Source organism: Papaver somniferum, chromosome 1 (genome assembly GCF_003573695.1).
Source record: "Papaver somniferum cultivar HN1 chromosome 1, ASM357369v1, whole genome shotgun sequence".
Taxonomy (NCBI): Eukaryota; Viridiplantae; Streptophyta; class Magnoliopsida; order Ranunculales; family Papaveraceae; genus Papaver; species Papaver somniferum.
In genome coordinates this window covers 119,196,556-119,214,433 of record NC_039358.1, presented here as the reverse complement: position 1 = coordinate 119,214,433, position 17,878 = coordinate 119,196,556, and the positions used below count along the sequence as shown (strand labels likewise).

The 17,878-nt window shown below is 38.0% G+C and overlaps 2 protein-coding genes across 2 annotated transcripts in view; both read right to left on the bottom strand.

Moving 5' to 3' along the window:
- Window positions 1-2,121: 2,121 nt before the first annotated feature.
- On the bottom strand, window positions 2,122-4,046 carry LOC113349836 (cysteine-rich receptor-like protein kinase 10). The gene is made up of 7 exons (XM_026593880.1): window positions 3,941-4,046; window positions 3,632-3,760; window positions 3,391-3,515; window positions 3,091-3,301; window positions 2,756-2,993; window positions 2,520-2,670; window positions 2,122-2,439 (listed from the first exon to the last, which is right to left on the bottom strand). The coding sequence occupies exons 1-7, from the start codon at window positions 4,044-4,046 to the stop codon at window positions 2,122-2,124; spliced, it is 1,278 nt and encodes a 425-aa protein (XP_026449665.1).
- Window positions 4,047-4,215: 169 nt separating this feature from the next.
- Window positions 4,216-17,878, bottom strand: part of LOC113349829 (lysM domain-containing GPI-anchored protein 2-like) — a 34,967-nt gene continuing 21,304 nt past the window's right edge. Inside the window, exons 2-4 of the mRNA XM_026593871.1 lie at window positions 4,981-5,511; window positions 4,627-4,753; window positions 4,216-4,489 (exon numbers count right to left, since the gene is read on the bottom strand). Of these exons, the coding sequence (XP_026449656.1) occupies window positions 4,216-4,489; window positions 4,627-4,753; window positions 4,981-5,511 (932 nt within the window). The remainder of the gene's footprint in view (window positions 4,490-4,626; window positions 4,754-4,980; window positions 5,512-17,878) is intronic.

Sequence of the window (17,878 nt, the reverse complement as noted above, 5' to 3'; positions counted from 1 at the left end):
TGCCAAAATATTAATATAATTAAATTAATAATATTGAACAATGATACAACACTGCAGATATAAAACTGAATGAAGACATACTGCACTTTTTTTTTGAAACAGTGTATACAAGCACCAAACTATTTTTCTTATACAATAAAATACTGCTAGTACATATCGATATTTATTAGGTACTCGCAACAAAATTAATACATAACTAAAATCTAATGTCAACTAGTTTTCAGTACACGGAGATACCTACACTTGTCTTATAGTGTTGAAAACGTCTGTGTACCAAAACATTATGAAAAACAATTCGAAAGAACTAAAATCTTAATATTAGCAAAAGTTTCTTTCAGTTCTACTAGTAGCTAGGGAAAATAAACATAGTTCTTCAACAACAACTCTAATCTTCGTTTTTCAATGATAGTTCGCAACCTTGAGACCTTCTATGGAAATGTCTGATATAATGACAAGTATAGATCTTCTGTTGCATCTTCATCATAATTCCTCTTGCGAAACCTAGTTCTTCTTTGGATCCAAAAATTGTACTTGTAACCGGCAATGAGGGTTCCCCAGCAAGCTTCCTGGTCTTGGGAATAATATTCTCACTACCTATCCTCATTTTTATTAAAAATTATATCATGTTCATCAATTGTCCCACAACACGACATCATTCTTCACCTGAAAATGGTGGTAAAGGTGATTCTGCTCTTATAAACACATACTATAAGGGTTTATCCAGTACATATTTATAAGTATTGCATCAATATGTACTTAGTAAAAACCTAGAACATATTAGTAAAAATCTAGTACTTATCAGTAGTACATATTGATATGTACACAGTGAAAATATAATACATTTCATATGTAAGGAGTGAAAACCTAGTACATATTGACATGTACCATTGGAAACTTAGCAGATATCATACATTTGATAACGAAGAAACCCAATTACTACTAATATCTCTTACACATTTGATTTTCGCAGTACATATCAATATAACGAAGAAACCCAAATAGTACTAATATGTGCTGCAAAAAAGACCCAGTTCTGAAAACCAGCAAGTCAACGAATTCCCAGTTTTCCACATCTTCAAGAAGCTTCAGTGGAAGAACCTTTTATCGATTTCAGAATCAAATTCATTCAAAACAAATAGATCCAATTCAACTAAAACAAGGTATGAATCTATGAATCACAAAAAGAAAGAAAAAAATAGATCCAATTCGATCAGAACTCATAAATAAAATAGAAATTAAGAAAAAAAACAAATCAGATTGAGATAAAACCTAACTTACCATAATAACTATTTGAAAAACCTAACAAAAATCGCCATCAATACAGAATAGATCGAGAAATCGCCATCATGAGAGAAGAGACCGAGAACTCTGTTCGTATAGAACTGAAGTATATCAATCTCTATTGGTATTATACACAGAGGGCGATTTTCGGCATTTAAGAAAAATCAGCATAACGTCTCGCACATTTTCTGGACGACCGAGTAAAGAATCTGGTCCAAAAACATGTTTTTGGACCAGTGATTAGATTTGTTTTAGTACTGGACCACACACTAAGCGGTTCTTCTAAAACTGGATTAACCAGTAATTCCTAGTTGTAAATATCTTGGTTTAGAAACTCATCCTTCAAATACTTTTATATACTTCCTCCGTTCCTTTTAATAAGTAAGTTCTGTTTTTAGCAAAATTTAAAGAAATTAAGAGAACTAATTATTGAAAGTGGTCCTCACCACACTTGTCAATAAAAGAATTGAAGTGAAATGGTCCCCATAACACTTGTTATCAAAAGAATTAAAGTGAAGTGATCCACATGACACTTGTCATCAAAAGAAGTTAAGAGAAAAGTAGTCCCAAAAATTTAAAATAACATTTAACTTTCCCAATTAGGAAACTGACCTATATTTTTGGAACTTTTATTTATAGAAACTGGCCTACTAAAAGAGTAGGGAAGGTAAATACGAATGTTGACTAAATTTCTTTAATTTTACTATAAAAATGTTCCAGAGTAATTGATTGACCGAACGGTTATCTATGCACCTACAGATTTCTAAAACTACTAATGGCCTGCTTGTATCGCGGATACTGTACTCCCGGTATATGCAACTGTAGTAGTGTAGCACATTTTCAACGAGGCTCCAGTTCACTAATTGAATTTTCATTCACACTCAACGCTGCATATTCAGTAGTTGACATGTCTTTCGTAGTTCTTTGCTCTTCAGTGTGACCAGTGAAAAATGGAGGGGGTGAAGGTACACCGTGAGTGACAGAGTCGCTGTTAAGCATTAGGAAAACCTTCCGTATTGTAGGTCTGTCTGCAACATTTTCTTGAACGCATAATAGCCCAATAAGGATGCACCTCATCGCGTCATTTCCCGAACACGTGTCCTTAACGACTGGATGTAACAATACTAAAGCGGAGTTTTTCTTCCAATGTCTCCATGCCTGCATCAATTTATCCCATGTTAAGTTATTCATCCTGTTACCATAAGTAAACAAGTACTATGTATATGAGTGAGACTCACATGGCTGAGAAGGTCCCGAGCCATTTCTGAATTCTGAAAACGGCTATTCTTCTGTCCACTAAGGATCTCTAAAATTAAGACACCAAAACTATAAACGTCTGATTTCGCGGAGAATTGCCCATGTAATATATACTCTGGAGCCATGTAGCCACTGCAAAACCCAATACCCAAACAAAATAAGAATCTCAAAGATTTCTTGGGAGCGGTTCTGAACAATTGATTCTTCTTATACTTACTGCGTTCCAACTATTCTGTTTGTACTGGCATGAGTTTGGTCAACCACAAAAAGCCTAGCGGTGCCAAAATCTGCAATTTTAGGATTCATGTCCGTGTCTAATAATATATTGCTAGCTTTGAGATCTCGATGGATAATTTTAAGGCGCGACTCCTCGTGAAGATAGAGGAGTCCTTTTGCTATTCCTTCTATTATCTTGTATCGTCTTTCCCAATCCAGATATGTGCGTTTAATTGGATCTGCACAACCACAGTAGCCAAACTTTTAGGCCCTCATTTTAATCTTGAAGAACAGTCTATGTATCAACAATACACGGGCAGGGAGTGTGAGGCAAACCGAATATGAATTGATCAAGGCTTGCATTTGGCATATATTCGTAGATAAGTAATTTTTCTTCACCAGCTAGACAGAAACCAAGAAGCCTTACAAGATTTCTGTGTTGAAGTTTAGCTACTAAGATGACTTCATTTCTGAACTCTTGTTCAACTCGACATGAACTTTCTGATAGCCGCTTCACGGCTATTTCTTGCCTGTCTACAAGTTTACCCTGAGAACATTAAAAGAAGCCAAAGACATCACTTGTAAGTAATCATCATACCCTATTGAGTTTTACATGTACCCTTTTATATGTTTTACCTTATAAACCGTGCCAAATCCACCTTCTCCAAGCTTATTAGCTTCGGAGAAATTGTCTGTTGCATCCCTTAGGGTAATGAAGTCGAATTGCAAGGATTCTGCACTTCGAATCTCATCATCGACATCTTCATGAGCAGAACAACAATAAAAATGAATCAAATAAGTAAGACTAATTTGGAACAGTTACGAAACCATATGATGCAGCAAATATACTAGTCATCTTTGAGGCCGTAGCACTTGCCTTCAGACTTCTTCGCCTGCCGTTTCTTTCTATGGAAACAGAAAAACCAAAATGAGATGGCTGAAAGTACAGCAATAACTGAAGGAATGCCTATACTAATAGCAAGTGTGAGTAACTTCTTTCCCTTTGCTGCACGAATACAAACATTTTTCAATTAAGAGCAGCGTACAGTGGAGTACTTCAATACCCAAATTGAACTCTTTGAGTTAGATTGTTACTAGAATGAATCTGGAATCAAGTCAAATTTGAATTGTTTGCTTATTTTCCTCTTGAGTTGAAAAGATCAAATAAAAAAGGAGTACTGCCTACAATTTGGTGTAGTTGCATTTGTTGCCGATGGCGGTGATTTGAGAGGAGAAGAGGCTAATGGAGTGACCTCTGTGTGATATAAACGAGCAATGTCAAAATTTAACATTACAATCTTAACATTAAAAACTGATAAAAAGAAATAATACAAATGCATGCGCAAGGAGATCAGTATAAAGTAGTTAGCACTGTAAACATATATTTGATAGTGTTGATGAGGTAATTGGGATTCTGATCCTCCAAAGGTGGCAGAGCAATTGCCATAGGCGGCGTAGCAGTTATCCTGGCAATAAGTTAAAGAGTATGTGGTTCCGGTACTCACCAGGGCATATGGATCCGTTGACTAGGGATGCAGAGATTGTCCTAGACCGATTGTTGTAACCAGTGTATGCACATCTAGTCTCATTACAACCAGTGTTGTCTATGAAAGATCTTTGCCCGAGTGCATAACTCGATCCGTTGGCTTCGACTCCACTGCTTATGCATCTGACAGAAGGACATTGTTGCCAGTTCTGAACTTTGACCTCTGAAGGAGATGGCTCGCAATGTAATCTAAATTCAGGATAATCAATGTTAACATTACTAACTGAAATATATAGGAGACGGAGAATAACGTCGATAATACTTTGTCGGTCAAAATAAAGGTTAAACAAACTTAGTTACGTATATGTAATGAGAAAGAGAATTACGTCGAGTTTTTGTTGTAGTAGTCACACTTGCACCTGATACAGTTGTTGGCAGTAAGAGCGTAAGTCCCATTTGGGACTAGCAACGGGAAATCCGGAGATGTATTATTGCTTACGGTAGACTTACAAGCTGCATTGCACAATAAAAAGACTACCAAGTTATGCAACTTGCATATTTTGCAAAGCTATTTGCATTCAATATGACAGTCATTTTTATTTCTTTCCATTTTTATCAAGTTGCATCGTTACATCCCTTTCATTGGTTTGAAAGCCAGCTGCTTATACTGACTCTGCCACTCGTTTATATATTTGAACAGCCTGCGCATTATTCTAGAGTAATGATGAGTAGTGACTAACCTCTTAACGGAACATCAAGAAATGTTTCAGGATCAGGCTCTTCCTTACCATCATTAAGTTTCAATATACTCTCAACTGTAACCCCTAACTCCCTCGCAATCATATCCAAAGTTTCCACATCTCCGTCACCGTGAGCACGCCTCACCACATGTGCATAGTGAAAGACTTGATCTCCATCCAAATTATCACAGCTACACGGTAGCGGGATCCACAATAATTGACCATCGTCAATTAAGTCAGGATTACTAATATTATTAACGGCTGCAATTTCTTGATACGTAAACAACAATGAAAATATATCCCTCGCTATGTGATCTAGAAAATCACCTGTTTTTACTTTATAAGTCGGACTTTTATCGGAGATTCCTGTTCCGTTGTTACAAGAACAGGTGAACGGAATTTTGACAGTCGCGTTCACAGCCACTGATTGGCTTGGTGGTGTATCAAGTGGTAAATTGTTAGCTCCAAGTAAAGAATTGAAGTCTTTTACTTCAAACAGAGTTGCAATTTTCGAAAGAGTTGTAACGTTTCCTGGTAAATAACCAACTTGAGTGCGATTGGCACTTTGCCGTTGTTTCAATCATTTTGAGAATTGCTCTGACGTGAATCGGTCTGTGAATAACGGCTACATAGCGTCCTCTGAGAATGTCTCAATGATTGAAATGAAAGTTTAGATTACATAACCATGTATTCCTTGAACCGAAGTTTCCGAACTTTGTTGATCAAGAGAAAGGATTGTGGAATTGGCTTGCCAAGTCCGCGAACTGTCGGAAGTTTTCGACCGAGAATTTCTGCTGGATTTTCCAAAACTCGTTTGTGTGCAAAGTCCGCGAACTGGCAGAAGTTCTCTTTCCGAGAATTTCTGCTGAGTTTGGAAAACTCAACCGGTTTACTTAAGTCCGCGAACTTGTTTGTGAACTTAAGAAGTTATGATCTAAAGATGTGTTCTGAACATGAAACATTAATTATTAAGGAATGCTTTATGCAAACCGTGGCTATAAAGTTCATGAGCCTATTCAATCGAATCGAATCATCTTTGTTTCAATTGTGTCTTGTGTAGTTACATAATATCTCATAGCAATTGAACAACTCTTTAACTAGTTCATTTGAGTCACTTGAACTAGTTATGGTGAAGAAGAACAAGGTTAATATGAAATGCTCATATGGTTAACCTTTTGGGTTATTTTTTGAACCAACATACACGTACACGTTTGGGCATGGTTTTCACAAACCCAGTAAACTTCTACCCAAGTGTGTGTGAGAAGCTAAGTTTTCGATCTAACGGTTGAGAAATAATAGCTTGAATCTAAATCAGGTTTTCATCTAACGGTGAATATGGATTGCTTTGTAACTAAGGCAAAACCCTGATTTGATGTCTATATAAAGGAGACATCTAGTATTGTGCAAAACTAATCCCCACACGTCTGTGTGATACTAGTGCGCTCGCTAGAGTCGATTCTCCTTTAACCTTTGGTTTTTTTCTCTAAAACCAGGTTAACGACTTAAAGACTTCATTGGGATTGTGAAGCCAGACCGATACTACTTTTATCGTAGTTGTGTGATCTGATCTTGCATCTTCTATCGTACGAGTACAATCGATTGATTGGCTTGAGATCGTGAGAGTTCTCCAATAGGCAAGATAAAGAAGTCACAAACATCTTCGTCTCACTGTTTGTGATTCCTCGACAAATCGCCTGTGTAGTCAGGAAGGATTGTAGAGAGGTGATTGATTAATCTAGGATGTTCTTCGGAAATACAAGACCGGATTATCAATTGGTTCCTGTTCACCTTGATTTTATATCTTAAGACGGAACAAAACCTAGGGTTTATCTGTGGGAGACAGATTTATCCTTTGATAGACTTTTCTGTGTGAGACAGATTTGTTTATTATCAAGTCTGCGATTTTGGGTTGCAGCAACTCTTGGTTGTGGGTGAGATCAGCTAAGGGAATCAAGTGCGCAGTATCCTGCTGGGATCAGAGGCGTAGGAGTACAACTGTACCTTGGATCGGTGGGAGACTGATTGGGGTTCAACTATAGTCCAGTCTGAAGTTAGCTCGGAGTAGGCTAGTGTCTGTAGCGGATTAATACAGTGTGTATTCAATCTGTACTAGGTCCCAGGGTTTTTCTGCATTTGCGGTTTCCTCGTTAACAAAATTTCTGGTGTCTGTGTTATTTCTTTTCCGCATTATATTTTATATAATTGAAATAATACAGGTTGTGTGTTCGTGATCATCAATTGGAAATCCAACCTTTGGTTGTTGATTGATATTGATTGATCCTTGGACATTGGTCTTTGGTACCGTTCAAGTTATTCCTTGTATTTGATAAAGACTCGCTATTGTTTTTAGCTTGAGTAAAAATCAAATCAAGAGAGAGATATTAACTCCTTGAGATACTTTTATCTAGATTGAGTCTGACTGTCTAGTTGATTCTCTAGAAAAGTATTTCGGAGTTAGTCCATACAGATTGCTAAGAAAAATATTGGGTGGTGTTGTTAGACCCCCGCTTTTTCAATTGGTATCAGAGCAGGCAAACACGTTAAAGACCTTATAAGTCTGTGTTTGTGGCAATCTGATTCTGTTGACAGAATCCCATACGCATACCAAAATGCCTCCTAAAGCTGTCAACTTTTTCAAGTGTCTCGGAAATACCTCAAAGGATCACTCCTTAGTTGATTCTTTCGAATCCCGAGGTAGGAAGATTGTCTCATCTTGTGTCAGCCACTCTTCCTCCAATGAGACATTGGACATAATGGCTAAAGCTGAATTGGAGCTCACCAGAATTACAAAAAATTCTACTGAGTTTGTTGATCTCAAGGATCATGTACATCTCATTGATGAATTCGAGAAGTCTATTGATCGTGAACAGGTCCTCTACAACATTATAGGGTCATTCTCTAAGGAAATTGAGAAACTTCTTCAAGAAAACAATCTACAACGTGAAAAGATTTGTGATCTTGAAAAGCTGGTTAAAGAAGGATCAATTAGAGAAAATTGTTTGATCAAGACACATTCATCTGATCTAGACAGACTTCGTGTTGAGAAAGGGGAACTTGGAACATCACTTGCTCTAGCCCATGGACAGTGTAAATCCTTGGAAAAGGAAAACTCTGCCTTAAGAAAAAAATCTTTTGCACAAACTAATTCTCAGGAGTTACTGTACATAATGAAATTTTCTCCAGATGAAGATTGTGTCAAGAAAAGTTTTCATAACTTACAATCTTCTCCGGTGGCTATGAAGTTTAAACAAGTACCAGTTATTGCTTCTCCTCCACGAATTTGTACCTTCTGTGGAAAAAGAAATCACTATGTTATCCATTGTTTTGCTAGAAAGAAACGTGTTTCTGAACTTCACAAGTTGCTTCTTTCTACTGTCAATGGAGTAGTTAGTCAGACGACTACTACAGTGAAGGTCTCTTTCACAGGAAACCAGGCATCTTATAAAAATGATCTCTCTTCTAGAAATCATTACAGGACATTTGTAACTTCTCGTGCTACCAATGAAAGTATGTCATGTGCTTATAAGAACAAATCTGACAAATCTAAGTCTAGTGTGTGGAGACGAATTTCGGAAAATCCCCTAGAACCTATTTCTAGAGGTCCTAGACTTTGTAATCAGAAAGGTCTCTCTCCTGTGATTCCCAGAAGGACTGCGAGACACACCCTTTTCCTGGAAGCTACGGTGAAAGGACAAGAATTGCTGAGATAAGAAATCCTAGAGGAAATTACAGCTACTCTCTCAGAACCTATGGTGAGACTATGTTTCCCTCTGCTACCTAGTAGCAGAATGTTCTATCCTTGTGTCTAACTTGATAGATACAAGGATGAGGATTTGAGAGATGCTCAAGTATTGTGATATATTTTCTCTAGGTTGTATATCTCTTGTTGTAATGTTCTTCTCAAGTCTCATTTTCCTTTTGTCACTTTGATCTTTTGGGATGGTAGACATTTTGGAAGTTGCACAATATCTCTCTTTAGGGCCTTTTTTTCGGGCCACGAACGTCCGTATCTCCTCAAGGAAATCTAAGGTTACTAGACAGGGCATTCACGAACATATATAAATCTTATATGTGTTTCATTATTCTTCAGAAAGGAACTCTATGGAATCTACTCCCAAAGAAGAAGTGAACCCTATAGTTGAGGATGATCTCAAAGGATATGATTCTGGTCAAGATTGTCTTTTAAAGAAGATGGTTGAAAGAAAAGAGTATAACTCTTGGATTGGAGAATCTGTCAAGGATCTGTTTCGTGTTCAAAATGAAGTCAAGAACGAACTTGCTAACCTTCAACTGCAGATAAACCAGCTTATTGATGCACAGGCAAAAATCCTTGGTATTCAGAATATCTTGATCAGAAATCAGAAGAAAGTTATCCTTGACTGTGCAAAGGCTCATCATTATGCTCGCATTATTGATCGAAAAGTCAGCGTTCTAACTTTTGAGCATGGTGTCTCTACGGTCAACAGGGTCAAGGATATCAGTGATTCCTACTTGGATGGACCATTTCAGAGGTATGAAATCGTCAAGGAAAACTAAGTTTTATATACCTAGTATGTCTTCTTTTTGGATTAGTTGGAAGAATAACTAGTGCTTTGAATAGCGATGATTGTGACTACACGTAGCTATATTTGTTTTCATCTTCTTATGTTATTTTTTTAGGTTTATTGGTATTAAATTTTAAAAATATTTGGAGGATGATGTTATTGCAGTATTGATCTTTATGATTTTATGATATTGCAATATGTTTATGGGATATGTATTGTTTGCGTCCGTGAACTTGAAGGTCCCATATGCAGTCAAAAGTAAAATCATTCATGAATTGGTATTCGTATTGATGAAAGGACGAATGGACTTTTGACAAATACAAAAGTTATGCCTATGCAGTCATGTATTTGATGGGAAATAGGATAAAATCTTTTGTTTGACAAGGATAAAGTCTATTATGTCGTTATGATGGAAAATAGAATAAATCCTTGTATGTTATCCACGGTATTGATCTTCATTGATCCATTTTGTTATGTATTACCGTGAAGGCTCCATTGTCTGACTTATGTTAGCACGATACTGTAGATGGGGGAAAACGATTTGCTGGTTTTTAAGGAATTGAGGAGACGACCGTACGAAGGAGACTCCTTGAACCGAGCGAAATGTTAAACCTCACACAGGTGCACCGCTGCAAAGGGGGTGCTTTAGATTCGAGAGATCAATCTGTAGTACTCCGGCCTAAATCAAGACAATGATCGTTCTAGAGTAAATTCGGACACAAGAGAGGATGGGTTTATCTGTACGAGGGAAGCTGAGAAATGTGTGGAATCAATGGTAATCAAAGATTGTGGGTGTGTGAATTCTGAATATGATAAGCTCTGAATGATTGAAATTGCTCAATTGAGACTAGTTGCTCAATTGATGAGTTGATGATCTCGTGTTGTCGATGAGACGTGAGATTAATGATACTGATGATGATTCAATCATAATTCAGAGACTTATTTATATTGATGGAATTGTAGACACCATGATTCCATGAAGTGTGACAGTTGATGGAATCAAGGAGTGGGAAAGTAGAGATCGTGTTTGAAACCAGTTGCTCAACGTGTGGAGACTTGGTCGATTTTCCACCCACTACCTCGTGAATTCCTTCAACTGATTGCACGACTTGCTCACATTCCATCGTGTGTTTGAACACACGTGTCGTAGACCGCCAGACCAAAACCCTAAATGATATCCCCCAAGTGACACGATTGACGTCTCGTGGTTTGTTATTCAATTGATGACTTCGTGGTTTGATGGGACGATGAGTCCATGTAGTTGTTGAGTTGAACATGATGTTCTGAAACTCGTGAATTGAACATGTCATGAGACAGAGGTATAGTTCTTACGATGACATGAGCAAGTATTGCTCATTCGGTGGATCGTTGAATATTGATTGTTGAACCAATATTCCTTGGTTTGAACAAATATTTATCATCTGAGCAAGTGTTGCTTATGTGATGAATTGTTGAATATTTGATCGTCTGAGCATGTGTTGCTCATCTGATGGATTATTGGCAGCGTACCAAAAATAATAATTAAAATACTGGTCGTTGAACCGAGCATAATTAATAAAATTAATGACCATGAGGTCGTCATAAAATTATTAATCTTAGAATCTGGAATGATGATCCTTAGATTCAGAAACCCTAATTTGATCAATTGATGATCAATTCATGGTTCGTCAGAATTTAAACCATGGGACGAAGGAGGGAGCGACTACATGGGACCGTGGATCAACCATGTAGTGTCCATATGCTCACGTGAGAAAATACGAAGAACTCCTGAAGAGTTGACGATTTGTTGGTGAAAGAATGATTAAATGCTGGTTTAATCATTTATTCGAAAATGCTCGTCTGAGCCTTAGGTGAGAAAACCGAATTAATTATGACGAGGCGAGGGACCGACCATGGAGTCATGAAATAGGCCCTGGTTGTCCCGTGACCGCCTGACGATCACTTCATGAAAATCCAAAGTGTTTGGGAGAGTTTTGGACCTAATACGAGCAATTATGCAAATTAGGTCAAAAACTGTGAAAATTAATGGGACTGGCTTCCGTGAGCCAAAGAGTCAATCTTGGTCGGTCAAGATAGCGTGCTCGTGTCCCCAAGGCGTCCGCGTCTCAGTCCTGAGAATTTTGATATTTTCTGGCGTGCAATTGAGCATCCATTCGAGAAAATATGCCAAAATTAGGGTTTCGACGAAACTGAGGAAAACACCATGAGATGATGAAAAATAATTATAAAATAAGGAATGAGGAGGCATGGGACCGCCGTGGCCAAGGCATGGTCGGCCGGTCGTGACCACGGTCCCGTGGTACCTTTTTCTTGATTTTATAATATTTTGATGATTTTATGAAAAATTCATGAATTTTGAGAAATTTGATGAATCTTGGGAGTTTCCATGAATTGAAGGAGTTTTCATGAGTTCAAGGAAGCAAAAAATATTAAAATAATAAAACAAGGGTGTGCCGCGTGTGGGACCGTGGAAGGCATGGCCGGCCGGCTAGGGCCCGATCCCACGAGTTTCCCTAATTTTATAATGATTTATGAAAATTCATGAATTTTGAGAAGTTTGATGAATTTAGGGAGTTTCCATGAACTGAAGGAGTTTTCATGAGTTCAGGGAAGCAAAAATATTAAAATAATAAAAACAAGGGCGTGTGGGACCGTGGAGGCATGGCCGGCCGGCTTGGGCCCGGTCCCACGAGTTTTCATAATTTTTTAATATTTTTTAGGTATTTTGATGATTTGAGGGAATTTTTCCTAATTTGAGAAAAATACCATGAAATCAAGGAATTTGATGAATTCAAGGAAAACTAATAAAATAATAAAACAAAGGGGCATGTGGGACCGGCTAGGGCATGGCCGGCCGGCCAAGGCCCGGTCCCACAAGTTTTCATAATTTATATTATTTTATTATTATTTGATGATTTGTGCAAAAATACCATGAAATCAAGGAGTTTTTCATGAAATTAGAGAAATAATAATAATGATAATAAAATAATAAGAAACCGTGGGTGTGGGGCCGGTTAGGACCAAGGCATGGTCGGTTGGCCAATGGTCACGCCCCACACTCTTTTCCTTAATTTTATATTATTTTTTATGGATTTATGGAAGTACCATGAAACCGAGGAGTTTCCTCGAGGCGAAGGAGATTTGATAAAATGAGAGCATTTTCATCAAATCATGGAAAATAATAAAATGTATTAAAAATATAAAACTGGCGTGGGATTGACCACAACACGATCGATCGGTTGTGTGTCCGTGCTCCCGGCACCCTGGTCAATATTTTTAATTATTTATTATTTTCTTCTATATTTTGCATAGGTTCATCGTTTTGTTGTATTTTTGAAATACTCGTTCGTGCGGTGACTGTTAGTGTATCATCGTTGAATACACCTTCACCATTCGAATCGGAGTTTACTTAGAGGTAGCTCAGACACCAGGTTGTTGATTATTTATTACTAATTGTGGAATTCAGTGGAGAATAATTCAGAAAACTGAGTAATAAGATGTTTATTATTAATTCATAGGATCAGCCGAGGATTCGACTACGAATTCAGAATAATAAAGTGAGCATTACCATTCCATGGGATCGTAGATTCGACCATAGAATCGGAATAATTAAGGTTTATCTATTACCATTTATGAGATCAGTTGTGGATTCGATCATGAAATGAGAGTAATGAGATAATATAGTTATTGCTATTCTATGAGATCAAGTTGTGGATTCGATCATAGAATCAGAACAATTGTTATTGCCATTCCATGGGACCAGTTGTGGATTCGACCATGGAATAGAAGCAATAATAGATTATTCCGGGAATTCGATAGTGAATGTCTCGGCAGAATCAATCTTAATTAGGGATAATTAACTTTGTGGATATATACTAGCAGAGCAAGTTGTCTAGGAGCATTAATTATCCCGATATGAGCTTGTCGGTAAGTCATATCCTTTATATAGTCAGGGTAAACTCGTTGTTTGTTCCTGAAGATGTTATCGCTCTAGCAGAGCAAGCTGTCTAGGAGCTGTCCATCTCGTGATGCTATATAGAAATAATCACTGAAAGTAGTCAGTATTCATGAGATATGTCGTTTTCCGGTCGTGAGACTACATATCTACATGTACTCTGAGAGAAAGTACTCTTTGTTGAGAATTCGATGAGAGACTCGTGTCTCGATACTCACGTCCGATTGCATAATTATGAGTTTACGAATTTAGACTTTGTCGAAAATCCACTATCTACATTAAGTCCCCTACTTACTGAGGAAAGTTGTGTTCCTTAGTCAGCATTAAATTGTGATTTTCCGGCCATAAATAATAATACCAGTAATTGAACTTAGTCGTAAGTTGAGACGTTACCGGATTTAGAGAGCATGAGCAAACCACGACTTTATGAAGGTTTCAATGTCATGATTGGAGCATCGTGTGATGAGCATAAATTGGTGTTGAACCGCTGGTTTGGATGACGAGTCCGTGGTCGGTTAGGATTCGCCGGTTGGGCCCAATAAGGAAATCCTTAGAAAATTAGGTTTTGGAAATAAAATTGATATAAAAGAGATTAATCTTCTTTTTTTTTTTTACTCACGACCAGCTCTTGATCAACTCTTCATCTTCACGCCAGCAGGAGGGGATTCCCGCCGCCGCCGGACCACCACTTGCCGTCGCCGGTCGTCGTCGCTGCCGTCGTCGGCCAACTTCCGGGCGGCGCTCCTAGGTACTTTTTTTTTTTCTGATGTTTATGATCCTCATGAGTTTTTCATGATTTGATCATGATGAATTTATATACATGTGTGTATATTAGTGTGAGTTTTATGAAAAAACCCTCGTTTTTGAAAACGTATGTTCGTTCGATCGTTAGTTTTGAAAACTAATTATAATCCCTGATTTAGGAGAGATTTTTTTTTAATATGAACCTAGGTCCAGTGATAAAACTTAGTGTATGAGCTTTCATGTATACCAAGGTTTCATCATAAAAGAAGTGAATTTTCATGAAATTGGAAAAATCCTTCGTTTTAAAGATAAATAATGATGACACGAAGGAAAATATATATGATGAACTTGTGTCCAGTGATAAAAATTTTCTTATGAGCTTTCATGTAAATAAAAAACTTTATCATATGTATGAGATGTGAGCTTTCACAATATTTTTTAAAGTAAACCTTCGTTTTAAAGACAAATAACGACGATACGAAGGAAAAATAAATTATTTTTTTTATATATGTACATGCAGCCGTGACATATATTGTGCAAAATATGATTATATATTTTATTGTCATGAGTTTTTTTTCATTAAATAAAATCCTTGAGAGTTTATGTATGCAAGTTGCATTAATTGTTGCTTTTTCGAAAAACCAGAAACATGGGTTTTGAGGAACCTTCGAAGATACACAATACATTTATGATGAAATATTTTATTGTTGTAAACTTCATAGGTCAGTTGTGTGAATGTTCACATTATGAAAATTGTATCTGTGATTTTATGAAAAATCAGTTTTTGAAATTAACAAAGTTTCGTTCGTTTTTTGTAGTTTTCGAAGAGACGAACGATTTTGAGGTGTTAACTCTAGTATTACTATCACCATTGTTAGTGAGAGTATAAAAGGTAAGAGTTAAGAGTTACCAGTTTTTGCTTGTATTTCCTTGATTTATATTTGGACGGCATACTGAAGTAGAATGTAGTGTGAACCTTTTCAGCTACTTAGCAAAGATGTCCAATTCCCAAGCTGACGACGCCTTGAGGGAAGAGATGTGCGTTGATGATGGTATCTCCAGAGATGAGACATGCATGGATGAAACTTCCGTTGGGGGAGGCGAAGACGAAATCCCTGGGATCAAGAATGTCCCGAACATAGATGATGCATTCTTTGAAAAAGATATCCCAGGATCTGAGCAACATTTGAAATCCCCAGTGTATCGTCTTTTGATAAATCCCAGAACTGTTACTCAGAAGAAGTTGGTGACTCCTAAGATAGTGATTCGATTTTGTCTTGAACGAGGGGTCTTCGCCTCATCAATCATAGAGTTTAAGCTTTCTCGACGGCCTTTGGAGAAATTTGCCGGCTGGGCGAGGCATATGTTGGGTTTTCCTCATGTGAGGACTATGCTCGACCAGGCGCAAGTGACGAGAGTTATTCAAGCTTCTGGAGAGTTGTTCATTTATCATGATGCAAGTGGTATTGTGGATCTGTTTGCTCGCTGGTGCATTCCCACTCACACCTTCATATGTAGATGGGGAGAGTTTACCATTACCTTGGAAGACGTGGCGGCTCTGATGCATCTCCCGATCACGGGAAATCTTCCTGGGGATCTTTTAGATGAGGAGACCGATGTTTCTCATGTCTTGACAGCTGCAATGGAGAAAGCGAATAAGGCTGGTAGTAAAGGATGCTATGCTTCCTGGTTGACACACTGGTGGCCCAAAGAAGAGGTTTCTGATAAACCCATCGACGGTATGTTACCCATTGCTTCTTTCTTATGTTTATGGTTGTCCAGAGACGTTTTTGAAGACAGTGGAAACTTGTTGAAGCCTTTTGTGATTCCCTTTACTATTAAGATGGCTCAAGGTGAGAAACTTCCGATAGGTAGCTTATTCTTAGGCTCCTTGTATTACAACCTGGACTCCTTGATTATAGACTCCAGTGTGTCGAACGTCTCTATGAAGATTGAGTGTTATGCCAACACGATGTTTCTTCAAGCTTTGATGTGGGAGCATTTTAAGAATTATGCACCTACTCCACGTAATGTTCTGCAAGGACCGAATACTGATGCGCGCCATACTTTCCCTGAGAAAGATAATGCTAGGATCATGCGTTGGTCCACCAAGCAGCCTCGTTCTAAAATACGTTTTATTGATGTGTTAGATGAAGAATCCGAGTTGAATTTTCGCCCGTGGGTGTCAGTCCCTGATTATGTTTCTCAGACGATGACTTTCAATACTGGAGAAGGCACGAGTTTGACGTCTGGTGCGCATCTGAGTGATGGCGAAAGATCTTTCATGTTGAGTTGCACTCCTGGTCATTTGCTATCAGTCACGTTTGGAGAGCTTTCAGTGGAGGAGTACAATATTGATAGAGCAGCTCGACAAATGGGTATGAATCAGTGTGTTCCAACCATACGGAGAAGGAAGCCATCAGTTGAGCAACTCAGGACTCATTTGGATCATACTCACGTGGAAGGGAGTAGCTACTGGTTTCCTGGTTCTGATAGATTCGCCTATGTAACCCCAGGTTATGTAGAATTCTGGGACCAGCAACTTGGGCGTTTGCGTGACTTTGTAAGATTTCCCAGACCTCCATTCAAGGATCTTCCTTCGGCTGAGATGATTTCGAGTCGCCCAAGATTGAAGTATCTTTCTGGTGATATACGAAAGTCGTCTCCAGGATTCTCTCAGGTATGTTTCTTCATATAATCTTTACGAAATTATAAGAACTGTATTCTGATTATATTATTGGATTTCAGCACAGGACGGTCGTAATATACGACCTCGAATCGGTGTAGATTTCTCAGAGACTGAGGCGGTTATTCATGGAGGAGAATGCAGGCATAAAGGTTATAAGTTGTTACCTAATACCGTAAAGTCCCCAGTTGGTGCTTTGGTGAGTTCCCAATATTTCTCACCGTGACTTTCATTGTTATTAGCATTAGAATCATGAAGCCAACGCTGTTAATTTTGTTGCATAATTTTACTCCATCGAGTCTTGAAGGTCTTCAATTTTCTTCTACTGAACAAGCAATCGCTGATTTGAGTGACAAAGAAACTGTAAGTGTTTCTTCGCATGTTCAAATGTGGTGCTTCATAGATGAAAATATTGATTGTAGAGGACGTGTACATGAGGATGTCTCCATGGAGATGGAGAATTCTGGAATTCAATCATCCTCTGGGAATGGGAAGGGAGGTAACTCCCAAGATTCGGAGCCGTATGGAAGTGATGTTCCTCTTGTCGTTGATGTGGACAACTCCAACCCCTTGGACACTTTGGAGACTCCTCAAGTAAGTATATATCCTGTATATTCTTCATAGAAGTATAAAAGTGCTGACTTGTGAATGGATGCATGAGAACCCATGTGAATATATGAAAACTTAGTTGAATTTCGTCGTCAGAAAATTTAGAACCCAGCTTTTTAATAGAAACGTTGTAGAATCTTCGTCTGGAGTCGAATTTTGATGATCTTCATGTGCAAATTCAAGCCCGGAAAATTTCCAAGGTTTATCAAAGAATCTTTTTAAGTTTTGAGCACGTTCAGAGCCTGAAAAAGGCGAAATAGTAAACTTCCAGGAGACTTCCAGAACTTTTTCAGATTGCGCATCACTTTATATTTTGGACACATCTACTTGCTCGTTCATCAGATTTCCATGAAATTTTTA